The sequence below is a fragment of the Ptiloglossa arizonensis genome, chromosome 11, assembly GCF_051014685.1.
Source record: "Ptiloglossa arizonensis isolate GNS036 chromosome 11, iyPtiAriz1_principal, whole genome shotgun sequence".
Classification (NCBI taxonomy): Eukaryota; Metazoa; Arthropoda; class Insecta; order Hymenoptera; family Colletidae; genus Ptiloglossa; species Ptiloglossa arizonensis.
The window spans coordinates 11971318-11985577 of record NC_135058.1 but is presented as its reverse complement, the minus strand read 5'-3'; the positions used below and the strand labels follow the sequence as shown (position 1 = coordinate 11985577).

At 41.5% G+C, this 14260-nt stretch overlaps 1 protein-coding gene across 1 annotated transcript in view; it reads right to left on the bottom strand.

The window, feature by feature from the left end:
* LOC143152790 (synaptotagmin-10) overlaps window positions 1–11813 on the bottom strand; it is a 72090-nt gene extending 60277 nt beyond the window's left edge. The window contains exon 1 of the mRNA XM_076323284.1: window positions 11592–11813. Coding sequence (XP_076179399.1) covers window positions 11592–11682 — 91 coding nt within the window. The 5' untranslated portion in view covers window positions 11683–11813. The remainder of the gene's footprint in view (window positions 1–11591) is intronic.
* Window positions 11814–14260: the final 2447 nt, after the last annotated feature.

The following is a 14260-nucleotide window of genomic DNA, read 5'->3' as shown; positions in this document are numbered from 1 at the left end:
ATTCGGTACTAGACAAATATACACGAATATTTTCCAGCGCGGAAAAACTAACGTTTGTTTCGTTTCTCGAGAAACGTTTTCAGAGCAGGTAAAATGTTTGGTAATTGTTTTCGTACAATTTTTAAATTACGAGAAATACCATCTTTAGAACGTGCGCAATACCGATTACTTTATACACAAAGATTCTCTGTGTGTAGAAACGCGGTACCGAGTCGTTTACTTTGAAAAAATATTTTTCAAAGGTGGACGACTGTGTATATGGAAATGTACGTATACTGTGCATCTCGAGAGACGTCCACTTTTGAAAGTAACAAATGTTTAAGTAAATACAAGTATTCGAAACTTTGTATACCAGCAAAGTTTTCAGCTTGATATTCCGATGTTACCCAGCATCGTTTTCGGTTGTCATAAATTCAACATTTCCGACAAAACATACTATCTGACTTGCATTGTACTGTTGCTGAACGGTACTGAAATAAAAAGAAATGCAACAAGTCCACTCTAAGCTATTTTTCATTCGAGATTTGACAGTGATAAATGGAAAACTTCTTCCTCGATCCTTTACAGCTATCTTAGGATCAGTGTTCGGTGGAAATACCCAGAGAAACAGAAGTTCAATGAGCTTGTACATAGGGTGCACCATTTAAAAAGGAAAATACCCCAGTATCTTCGTTGTTACTGAATATATTTGATAAACGATCGGTGTCAAAGTTCAATTGCAGGAGTAAATATAACGATAAGAGAAAGAATTTTACCTAATGTCAGTTTTTGCAAAATATGAAGGTCGTCGATGTTCGTTTAATATACTCTTTAAAAATAAATCAATTCCTCTTATTATTGCGCATATAAAAAAGAAAAGAACAGAATAGTTTTAAAACAGAATACTTCGCAAGATAAATATTTCAAATATTCTCCAAGAGAAACATTCTTTATTCCAGGAAATATTCCAACGTTTCATCATCGCTGTAAAACATATTTTAAACCATTCTTTTTTATGTCCTTCGTTTACAGTAACTTACAAAGAATACATTTTTCGAACGCCTTTTCGTAATATTTTCTATATGCAATATAACGAGAAGATCGATCCATCTGAAAAAAATATCTAAATAAAATAAAATCGTACTTAAATATTTCCATAGAAACGATCCACCGTGTATAATGACCTCACAAGGTGGCAGGCGGCAGAAGTTGAGAAATTAAATGCACCGTGATATACATCTTGATTTTCGTCCGATAAAATAACTTCCGCTCCTCCGTGACCACGGAAGGTCACTCCGTGTGAAATTACTGAATGCACTTTCGTTTTACACTGTCGCGGTACTAAAATAAAATTAAATTGTTTCGTTTAAGAAGTGTGTGCCCTTGAAACGACCTAGAAACTCGAGAAAAGAGAAGTTCCCGCACGGTTGAGAAACGAAGAGTTAATAAATAATTTTTAAACGATATTTACATACGAATGTTTTCAGAAAAATCCGTGTGCGCTCGTTTACGGATTAGAAGGTTTCGTTACCGTGTAACGTGACAAGAAACCATTTCGTTTAATTGCAAACGGCGATGTGAAAATTTTTCTGAATTACTTTCAACTTTCGAAAATTGATTTCTGTATCGCGATCGGACATTCGATAAAACCCAGTCTTTCTGAAAAGAGAAACGAGCAGTCAGTAACACTCGAGAGGAGGTTCTGGAAACAGCCCTTCAACCCCTACAATTCGAGCTTCCACTCAAAGAAACGTGTTTCTGCTTTTGATTCCCTTCAAGTAGTTGGTTAAATGATGGACGAGGTTTGAAATAACAGAATGTGCTGGGTCATTGTGTAAATACAGGAAGGGTTCGGAAAAATCTCACTCTTCGTGATTGCAGGGCACAACGTGGAAACACGAAACACGTAAAAGTAATGGAGTCGAAAGCAAAGGTCGTTCTATTCCATCCATTCGAGGAGACCGCTGAAACGCAAACATAACCGCAAACGCTTTGTGTTAGGATGTCGCTAGAAAAAGTCCATGATAAATACTTGGACTCGATTTTATACAGTATCAGATGTTGAAATCGAGTCGAACGAAACGTAGCAGCAAAATTAGATAAATGTCTGTCCAAGATAAGGTTAACTTTGAAATATTAAGAAGAGTATAAAAATATTTCTCTCTACGACTTGACTTTAATCGATCAATTTTGAGTTGATATTTTTCTTCGTTCTTTTATTCATTTTTACTAAATACTATTTAATACTAATACTATAATAATACTATAATATTAAATGTTAGTGTTGATATATTAAATTACATATAATATATGTAGATTAGGAAATTTTAGGTTAGGAAGTTCACTCTTCAATTATTTGCATTTAATACTCATTATTACCTTCTACTATTAAGTTATACGACCGTGTATGTAGATTAGGAACTACAAATTAGGAAATGTGTTTAAATAATATAACAGATCCGTGTGTGGCAATAAGTCCTAACCTATAAACGCACAATGTTTCTTGATGCGTGGAGGTGTGCTTGCTAAATTTTGACGAATATATGCGCAACTTTATGCAATCTATCGGTATACCCGAGTATACTTAAATAACCTAAAGGTAATGTTGCACTTTCTTGCGCACTGACACCCATCTCCTCAAAGCGCAACAAATTGGCCACAAGACCGAGGTTGTTGACGCTCCAGTGCGAGATGCAACACACGTTTTTTGCGTTACAATATGGAGAAAGCGTAGAATACTGTATAGCGAGGCGTGAAAATGAATTCGGTTATAGTTTTCCGAGTTTCAGCGAGAGTTCCAATTTTATCGAGTTCGTTCCCGCCGAATCGAATTTACATAACTCTCGCGAGTTAATGTCGGTTAGGTCTGGAATAGTTACATAGGATGTATTGTAACACATCGAAACTATTTCAACGATGCATCAGAAGACACAAAAAAAATACAAAATGTTCGTATAAATATCGTATGTCCTATTTCATCTTGTTCCCAAGATGTGAGAATTTTTCTACTCGGTTAATGTATTTAATTTTACAGTGAGTGTTCGAAATTTGATTAACAAATATAACCGAACACGAGTAATTTGACTCGTAGAATAAAATAATCTATTAGACACTATAGATTTATAATTCTACGTGTGTATATAGTTTAGCAGAATTATTTATACCAGCTCAGTTTATAATTGACCTTATCGTGTACCGATAAAATATTGTTCTACTTTGAAACGGGTTGGATTCGAGAGGCCAAATTCAAAAAAAAGTTAACGACACTGCGAGTATAAAATAAAAACGAGAATTAAAAGGATCCTGGTGGGACGAGCCGCTTCGTCGGTAGCGCAAATTGGTTAATAAAATTAAATACGCCGGGTCTGTGTGATCCGTGTGCAGAAGGGTTAACAATTACAAGAGTAGAAAAATGGTTGTAACTCGGGGAACAAGGTCGAACAAAGCACACGTTTATCTGAACCTTTTTTCATTTCTTTTGTGCCTTCAATCCGTCGCTAAAGTGAGTACCGTGCTTTATAGACACTCGGGAACGTGCACGCCTTTTTTTTTCGTTCGGTCGACTACGATCCAGAAACGTTGAAAGAACGCGTTGACGATCGTCGGGATGTATTGAAAAGCGAAAACAATGTAACTGTGAGCGAGATTAGAGGGCCAGAACTGGGCCGGAAGCTTGTGAAACGTGGCACGACCCATTTTTAAGTGGACCAGTAATCGCGTGCACGATGCATTCTGCGTGCGAGTGCATCACGCTCTCAGAAAGGATATTGAGAGATATTCCGTTACGGGCTACGTCTGTCACGTACTCTCGTTGCACACGACAACACCCTTTTCCCGTGACTGTATCGTTTTCGTTACAGCATCAATAACATCGCCTTCATTTTCCCGAGAGTCGAACAGAGGGTTTGAGAACAATACGAATGGTAAATTTTTCACGATTTATTCGGAGTTACACAGTGTTGTATCAATGAACACGTGTTGTAAAATACGTCGAACAACGCACGAAGCAATGATTCTCAAAATTTACGTATAGGGCCAAAATGAAGAGAAAGAAAATTTCTGAAAAGATTGCTATACATATATGTTCTATTTTTCCTTGTTTCCAAGTTATCTTTGTATCGCGATAATACTTCTAGGAATTCTAACCTACTTCCGCTGAACTATTTATAAACAACGCTCGCTATGTCATGTGCGGCAGTATTGACCATTCTCTGGACACTATATCGTAGTAAATAAGGAAAATTAATTTTATCTTTGTTTCTGTAAATATCCCGGGATAATGTGATGAAAAGTGTGTCAATTTTTTGTTTGTGTCGAGCAACAATAATACTACCTTGTAAATCTTGACAATAAATTTTCATAAAGTAATAATTCACAGAACATATTAAAATAATAGTATATTAGAATAATAAATACAGAGCATTATTTATAAACGATCGAACAAAATTAGAATTTGCGTTACTGTATATTTCTTATTCTTGCATTCATCCCTATAGCGTGTCACTTCTATCACGTTACACCTTGCATATATAATACAATTACCGATCAGCTGTATTTTACTCAACGTCTTCATCGCTCGCGTACAAGGGCACACATACGCGGTATGAAAACCAATAGAACAAAATGTAGGTACTTAATCGCGTAAGAGGCGAGGCGCACCTAACGTGCTTTTAATAAAACCTAACCTCGATTATGTAATCCGGCGATAACGCGAATAGCGGCTTGAATTTATTCGTACAGCTCACGAATATTCAACTTATTCTCTTAATCGAGGTCAAATTTATCTCGCCCTGTCGATTAAGGATTAAGACACCTTTCCGCCTACTGGCCGGCCTTCGAGCTCGTAATCGCGAGTGGGAGTGGGTCCGTATAGAATTATTTCACCGTACTTCTGAATACTGTCGTCCCTCGTTCCTACCGAGATCTCGTTGTTTCAGGCCGAGTACTTGTTCAAGGAAAATCCAGAGGGTAAGATGTTCGAGCCCGATTTCACGGAAACGATGCAGTCGATCCTGGACGTGATTACAAAGTTTCAAGACGATGTTCTCGCTCCGGAGGAGCTGGACGATAAAATAATGGACCTCTTGAGGAAACGCAGCGAACAACTCGACACGACCGAAACATCAGCCAGCAGCGAGACAGACGCATGTGGTGTTAGAAAATTTGAGCCATGCTTCACCTACGACGATACGACATCTTCCGGTGGGGAAACTGCAACCGAGTCTAACAAAACCGGTGATTGCAGTCAGAAAACTATATAAGCGTTCCACGAAGCCTGTTCTCGACACGGGGGATGTCTAGGACCGACCTTCCCTGATTTTAATGAAATTTGACAAGCATACAGGTCCACGTGTACATAAATCGCACCGATAGCACCCTTGCGGGTAGTTCTTCGCTAGAGGTCTAGGAGTCTCCTCTCCCATAAATTTCTCTTTTACAACAGCAATGCCAAACGTTTGTCACACTATTTGTTCACGTCATAGAGAAATCCTCGTAAATAGTGGAACATCCTTTTTCGAAAATTCTGATCGTTTAATCCGAATTCCATGCATCAGTACTGACAGTCCCCTTGGATGAATAGTAATTCTTCGCTAGAGATCTAGAAGTCTTCTCTCCCATAAATTATTTTTTATTACAGCAATGCCAGGCGTTTGTCACACTGTTTGTCCATGTCGTACAGGAATCCTTGAAAATAGTGGAATATCCTTTTTGGAAAATTCTGATCGTTTAATCTGAATTCCATGCATCAGTATTGAGAGTCCCCTTGTAGGTAATTCTTCTCTGGATGTCTAGAAGTCTTCTCCCCCATAGATTGAAATACTCCTTACGATAGAAATACCAGGCATTTGACCACGTTGTACGGAAATCGCGAGAAAATGGACACTTTTATAAAAATCGTTATCGTTCGATCCGAATTCCATCCAGAGACATTCTCTTCGGTTGTACAAAGAGGACGCTTGATAAGCCTCTCTTGCGAGACGACACGTAACCCTCGAGGACCTCGAAGTTTCGGCCGACGGGTTAGCTATTAATTAATATCCGCATCCCCGTATCAACGACAATATTTAGTCAACCAGGATTCCGGAATTCCTGTAATCCAATGATCCGCCCGTGCTAATGTCCTGCACGTAGCTGTTGGTCCCCAACGAAGCAAGATTTCGATAATAGGCTCGTGACTATGTTTGCGTTTTGTTCCACTCGTTTGAAATATTAAATGTACGACGAACGACCGATTTCTCGGGTCGAGCTAGAAACACCTAGCCTACTTGACACAACTATAGCGATCAGAAACGATCACCGTTGGAATAACAATACTTGCGCCTATGTAAGGTTTCGTATTCCTATTGTGTAGAAGCCTGGTATTTTAGATACGAATTTCAACCCCTTATGGCATAGCGCTGCATACAGGGTGACCGGGTTATCGGTATGGGTTTGTTTTCGATCGAGTAAGGAATTTGATGAAAGAGAGACGTGCTCGATTAATTTTAAAGGGGAACAGACGACTCGATTTCCTTTTTAAATCTAATTGAATTTGAGATATATTTTCAAAAGTGATCTTAATTGTTTTCGTTGGAAAACTATAGGTTTGTTTGTATCGTACGGAAGTGTTGAGATAAATTTATCGAGGTATAATGTGGTAATGTTCAAGGTTCTGCGTGATAATAGATAAGAGACCCTAATGGGGATTTGATATTGCGCACGCTGGAAATAGGGTTGGGCAGCGGGTATGGTCCCAAAGCTGTGTCACTTTACTCCACTTTCCATATACCTATTACTATTTAGATTCCCTTTAGGTCTTTAAGTTCCGACCTCGTGTATCTTCGGGCTTGACTGTTTTCTGCATTGTTGAAATCTTCTTGAGACTTTTCCGCAAAATGAAACGACGCGTAGTTTTTAGCGTAAGAAAATTAAGATCGTCTTTGTAATTTTAAATTCTTGGCAAATATTGAAAATTAATTTATTCCGCTGTATTCCTTACGAGGAGTAGTGGAGACTTTTACGATGTCTACTTAGATCGTTCGCTCGCAGCAAAATGTTGAACATGTGCATTGTTTGTAATCAAATATTACACTTCTCCTTTGACGCTAACTTTAAGGGAACAAATTTTCTCCATTGTTGCATTCGATCCCTCATTTTTAACGTCATCGAAAGCAATCGAGATATTTACGGAGTTCGAAACCCGATACTCCGTTGTGTTAAAAGCAGGAAATAATGTTATTGTTACATTTTCCGTGATTCCTCTGTCTAAAAATAGTACGCGCGAAACGAGGGGTTAAAAATGTGTCTTGAACAGCTTTATTCGGAAAAGTTGTCTCCTTCGGAAAATTGTTTAAGCGACAGGAAAGTGGTGGGCGGTGGCAGACGATGTAGGCGCTGGTATGCATAGGGTGAGTCACGCACTCGGGACGAGTCCTATCTCCTTTGCGATTGCAAGCGGCAAAAAAAATTCCAGAGAAAGAAATTGTACGATACGATAAGGTTTATCTGTCCACGGTCTTATTTTTTTCGTCACTCCAACGACGCGCGTATAAAATGGAACACTAGTTTCTCAACACGAAACTGTCTCTTATTTTCTTTCGCGATTCATCTAGCCATATCTCGATGCTGGTCTATGAGTAACCAAATTGTAATAATACGAAAAATGAAACCGATATACAACCAACTCTTGTACAAATTTTATCTTCTCATTTATTTATTACAATTTTTCACGAAACTCTTGGTCAAACCCTTACTGAGACAAATTTCGAAGAACGTTGTCCACAGTGTGTCTTATCATCGACCGCTATAGCGTATCGTATCGAAGAAAAAGGTGTGCGTGAATTGCAGCTCGTCGACTCCCATAACGTCATCCCGTTGCTAAATATGCATCGCGGGGGGCGCAAGAATATTTGTAAGTCTCGAGTCCATTAGGCCGCGGTGTCAAGGGTAGAATTAATCGGTGTCGTTAATTGAGTCCCCTTAGACGCGGGGAACGCATAGTTCTCAACAATATGCTCATTTCCAGGTATACTGGATGCGCGGCTCTCGGCTTCGGAACCGAATGCGATACTAGTCCTTGACCGTTTCGTGCTCGCGCAGCGGAAGCTACGGAAGCTGCTTTGGTTCGAAAATAACTTGGTCGTAAATGCGCACGTCAAAGGGCCAATTTAGTGGAATTGGCTCGTTTGACGTTAGCCGAGCGACACAGCGGGACGCCAATTAGAAATTTTTGCACGAATGGAGAACGCGAAAAATTAGGCTCCCCCGATCCGTCTCTCGTCCACCAAACGGGATGACAAAAATCGAAAGACGGCTCGATATTTACGGCCGCCTCGATGCCCATTGAATTATTTACACGCGAGCGTCTACGTTCTCATAATACCGATAAAAGCGGCGAATCAATCAGCCTGGTTGACTTTCAAATGCGCCTATATATGGTAATAATTCGGTAACGTGGACGTGTGTATGAGTATGTGTATATATATTGCAGATAGACCGATGGGGGAAAAAACAATGCAACGTATAAAATATCCGGCAACGTGGAAGCATAAATGAATGTCCAATGAACTCCTTCCCGGTCGGTATTCGTTTCGAGCGAAATAAAATTTTTATTCTTCGCCAAGCTTCGCAAAAACGCGTTTAGTGGTATTTGGATGGAACTGAGAGAAACGTGGTAATACAAGATGGGGGAAAAAGGAAAATGTTTGCGCTCTGAATTACCCGGAGTGGTTTCGAAAATTTAAGAGGATCAAAGACTCACGGTGTCTCCCGTCGAGTTATCAACCAACCAACCACCCAACCCACCGCCCCCGCTACCCCCCGCGTTAATATTTCCGTGTGAGAGCGCACGCTTAAAATTCGCTGTTTCCAGCGGGCTATGAGTTTCCCTATCGAGCCGTAGGCGCTCTTACGAGGCCAAGGACGATTGTACCACATTGTTCCGCGTCTTTAATATGACGTCGGTTTTGCTCCTTTCGCCGGGAGCACCCGTATTCTCGTTTACCTTTTTCGCGTTTCCCTTGAAAACAAACGGGAAATTACGTTACATCGAAAAAAACAAAACAAAAAAAAAAAACAACAACCAACGAAACGAGAAACGTCCTCACCGGGACGAATTTTATTCCAATTTTCCGTTCGCTCCGGGCGGCGAACGTTTCGTACAAACGATACCTCGAACTTGATCAATTTCGTTGATTGTAATTACCGCGCGAAGCTCCAGAGTTTATGGTACTCTTGTTACACGTATCTGTGAATTCAAGAGGGGAATACATTACCCGATGCTTACTTCTGTATGCGTCCAATTTGTGAAAAATTGTACAATTTTGTTAACCGTTTACGTGTTTCGTGAAATTTTTCGACATTCGTGCGTAGACTCGACGACAACCCCGGGACACCTGTTGTCGATTACTCGGGCATCGGTGACTCGTTCTTCGAGGATTCGAGTACAAATTAATTATCTTTGCAGGAAAAGTAGTGACATTGTTTGCAGTCCGTTGGGTATTCTGTCTTTTTATATCGTAATTCGAGAAGAAATATTGCAAATCGTTCGAGACGACGAGCGAGAAAGGACGCGGCGATGATCGAGATATTTACTCCGTTTTATTTAGGTCGCGGTAAGTATGACAAAAATGGCGGCTACAGGTTTAGAACAACCATCTCCGCGAGTCTGTAAACAGAAGTAACGCGATCCAACGGAACTTCCTGCGCGAAACACACCGTGGAGCTTTTCTTTCCCCCGGCTTCGTGATTTAAACGCGATTGCTCCTTTAAAAAGTTTGTAACCGCGCGCGGTATCGATTCTTCGTTAATATAAATAGAATCGGTGCGTGTCACTTTCACGATAAACGCGACGCCCACACGTTTATTGCTTTCGATGCGTTGTTTTGAAACACCGTGTGATGTATCGTGGCGCGCGGATGTAAACTTCGGATGGAAACGGTGATTCGTCACTCACGGGCTCGAACTTAAAGAGCGTACGTCAAAAAAGGGTTGCCGATAAAACGTCCAATGTTCGAACGACGAACATCTTGCGAGCTAGTTGGTCGTCGAGATCCTTTCGAACCGAACTTCTACGGTCTCGCGATGATACGGTAACTCAGAACGATGTTCCCGAAAACGAAATGTATCTTGTAATCCGAGGGAGCCGCGAAGAAAAATGTTCGTTCCATTGATACCAAAAAAAAGTTTCTCTTTCTCTGGGGATGTGTCTTCTAATAAATTCAGAAACCGCTGAGAGGGTCGCTAGAGAAGTTTCAAAAATATTTCTTTTCGCATTTTCTGGACATACAAAGTGTCTGGAAAGCTGTGAGAAAAATGATTATTTAGTAACAACATTGCTATACAATCAAATGTTCGAAAGTGAAGGAAACTGTAACAATTGCAGTATTGTGTAGAAATCGACGAATTAAACGAGCCTGGAAAATTCGAGAAATCGGCGAACTTGGAAAAGATTATTATTTACAAACGAACAAACTGTAACTCGTGTTATGTATAAATGACGGCTGAAAAATTCGAGAAATCGGTAAAGTCGGGACAGATAATTATTTGGGACACCTCGAAGAAATTCTCGAAGATAAAACGAAGAAACGGAATGACGCCGAAACGCGGCTGAAACTATAAATCCGAGACGACTGAAAGTATAATTACGATGTTCGAGCCACGTTTATCCTATCCGCGATTCCGTCTACCGGAACCATCGATCTCCGTCACCTTGTCGTGACGGCGAGCTACGTGGTTCTTTCTCCGAGTATAAAAATCCCGGGCGCTAAAAACGGCGATAGAAAAATCAACGAACGCGACGGAATAATCGTCGGATAGAAGGATCGGTTATCAGCCCGAGTACTCGGTAGCGTAGCCGGGATACCCAGAGCGCGCGGGTCCGTGTAACGATCAGCAACTTTAAGTTCCCCCGGCGCTGCGTCCGCGAAAGGTAAACATGTGCGTGGCCATCCCCTCGAGCAGCTCGTTCGATTAATTTCCAATCAAGGTCATCGATTGCCGATCGCGTGTAAAAATAAAGAACGTCCCTCCTCGGCCTCTCGCCCCGAGGATTAATGTCCTCCCTCCGAGTCCCGTGAAGCTATCCTCGAAACCAGAAGAAACCGAACTCCGATTCCCAAACCGAGACCGCAGACCGCTAATAGACGATCTTAATCCTTCGCGGTGCCACGGCTGCGTAACAATCACCAGACGCGAAGGATCTAGGGGCGCGGGGTGTGGGGTGGGGTGGGCGAAGGTTTAGGGGGCAAATCCTTAATAATTCCGAGAGCAAAGTCGCTCGAGGCTCGGTTACGCCGCGAGCGCAACCGTATATAGAACCGCGGCTGCCGGTATATCTGTATCTTCGAACACCTGTTAGCAGTGGCTCGTGTGGGCGGCCAGCCACATCGCCTTTAAATTCTCGTCCCGCGATTAAGCCCGTCCGCGGTCCTGCGAGAGTTTCGAACGCGATCGCGATTCGATGAATACGATTCAACGATCGATCGCGTCTCCGTTCGCGACGCACTGTACTCTCGTACACCCTGTCGACGACACGCACGGGTTTTTCGGTGTTTCGAAGATTCGAATCGCACACTTTTCAAAGGGGGCGGCGGAGGTGGGGTTGGGTGGAGGGGTCACGATTGAAAACTTACCGGCGGGACCCTGCACGGAGTAGTTGGCCTGCTCGCTCGGGACAACCGTCTCCTCGAGGACGCTCTCGTACGGGGTCTTCATCACTCCCATGGTTCCTCGATCGTGATACGATTGTTCGTCGAATTGATCACCGTTCGTCGAATGGTTCTACACGCTGAAAGAGTATGCGACGCAATGAGATCGTAGCACCGACGATTACCTCGGCTTGATCGTGCCGCGTTGTCTGCCGTCGTCGGAATGCTCGGCGCCGTTTCGCCGACTTATTGCGTCTGCGTTCGCGCCTGCGTCCGCCGCGTCTCCCTTGAGCCCTCCATCCTGCTCTTCCCTCCTTGACCCTCGCGTATATCCTACCCCCCTGGTCTTCCTACCCCGCGTCCCGTTCCTTGCGCCGGGCAACGCGTGACGGTAACGGGGAAGCAAGGCAATCCCTAGGCCAGGGTGAACGCTGGCTAGGACGGGGCGGCGGACCAGCTCGGCGTGTCCGATCGGGCACGGTAGGTAGAGGGGTGGTTGGTTGCTTCGGTTGCCTCTGCCCGCTACTCACGCGTTCGCCGGTGCTGTGACGCCAGGCAGTGGCGGTGGTGGCGGCGGCGGCGGCGGCAGCGGAGGTGACGGCAGGGGCGGGGTGCGCCAGGCGCAACACACAGGGGCAATGTCGAGCAACTGGGTCTCGGTGAAGGTCTCGGCTGGCTACCCGTGCCCGATAATGCATCCTTTTTGTGCCTGCCAGTTTTTCCCTTTCGATATTCGCCCGCGTTTCTCCCTCGCCCGTGCCCTACCCTTCCTTCGTCGCGTTCCACGACCGAACGGAGAAGCCGACAAAAATCACAAAATCACCGTTTGTTCGTTTTTCTTTGTTTTGAACATCGTCGATATTGCGTGTTTCTTCTCGCGAGCGAAAATTTAGCAATTCGGAGAATGCAAAATGAAACAAGAACCGAGGGAAATTACCGATACGGTCGAACCGAGTGTATTGCGAACGTTGTACAGGGTGACCAGGAAAGAAAGGGTTTGGAAAAGTGAGAGCTTGTTCGTTTTTAATAATTGACGAAGAGAAATACTTGTCCTCGCAAATTTAACGCAAATTGAGAAACTTACAGAATATGTTCGAAGGTTATATTATGGGAAGATTTTGTTTCGTGAACGTTACACTATGGAAATATTTTGCTTTGCAAACGCTCTATTATACAAACTGCTTTGTGAACATTCCATTGTACGGAGTGAATGGTTTGTAATTTTCTATTGTACATATTGTTTGAGAATGTTCTATTATACAAATGTTATGCTCCGTGAACGTTCTATTATACGAGTATCCTGCTTTGTAAACTATACGAGGTTGTCTATAAACAAATTTTATCCGTTTTATTTCATTTCGTTTCAGGTATTAGATTTCATCTAATTGAGCGTTAGCCAATTTACTAGGTGAAAATCCTCTTATGCGAACACTTCTGTCTCCCAATTAGTTCATGTAACGGAGGTTTTATTGTATAATAATTCTAACCAAATTCGAACCAAATTAATACCATGATATTTTGAATATATTGCAATAGATATAGTCTACTTTCTTATGACTCTTCTTGGCTATTGAACGAGTATCTGTAACGCAAACAAAATAATGAAACACAGATCTGCACTTAGAGGAAATGTAATTTCTCAAGTGCATAACAGGTGCAAGTTTTTCTCCGGATTATGAAAGCAAGATTTCAAAATGTTCTAAAAAGAAATTTTGGTAACGCAACTACAGAAGCATATTTTCCTCGATAATATAAGGACAATAAGTTATTTACGAGAACGTATTTGTTGAACGTGGAAATATGAAAAATGTGATTAAATAATCGTTAGGGTTTCGATCGCTTGGAATGTGTTTTCGAAACGATACGATGTAGCGAGAAATACGTCATCGTATGAAAATGTACATCGTATTATTTTACGACGACATTAAACACGATACGAATTGATTTATGAACTGAGGAGAGGATCAAACGTCAAACGCCATTGAAATCTCGACAAGACAACGACGTAACTATTTGTTTTAATAGAATTATGAATTATTATTCCAATTGGCTATGAATCCATTGTTTCGATTATTGTTAAAAACAAAATCGTTTTGATGATTAATGGGAGCAATTACGTTTTGGAATAATTGCTACGAAGTTGAAGATGAAATATACTATAATACAAATGGAAATGTACCGTAGTAATTAGTTTCCTACCTAATAAATTATCTTTCTTTGCAAATATTTTACCGGATCATTAATTCTACTACTCATCGTATTTTAACCCAAAAGAGTTACTAATTACGTTTGACGTGCAGACTGTTTGTCGAGTGTTACCATCGCTTCTTTTATTTCTGATAAATTACAAATGTAATTAAACGGGTATCAAAGACTGCAATCGCTGGAATAGTTGCCTGCCTCGATAAGCTTGAAATTGTGTTCTCTATCGGTTAGTTGTTAATTGCGGAGAAATAAATTGTTCTCGGTGTTAAATGCAATACTTTCAATTTACGTAGAAATAAATAGTGTTTAATAATAAAGTATTGTACCGAATTATTTGCCCTTTTTCAACAGTTCTTTCATTTCCCGAATCTGTCTCTCTATAAAATTATTAAAAATTAAAAAAAGAAAAGAGAGATAGATATAACTAATTATCGCTACCGTGAGTAATG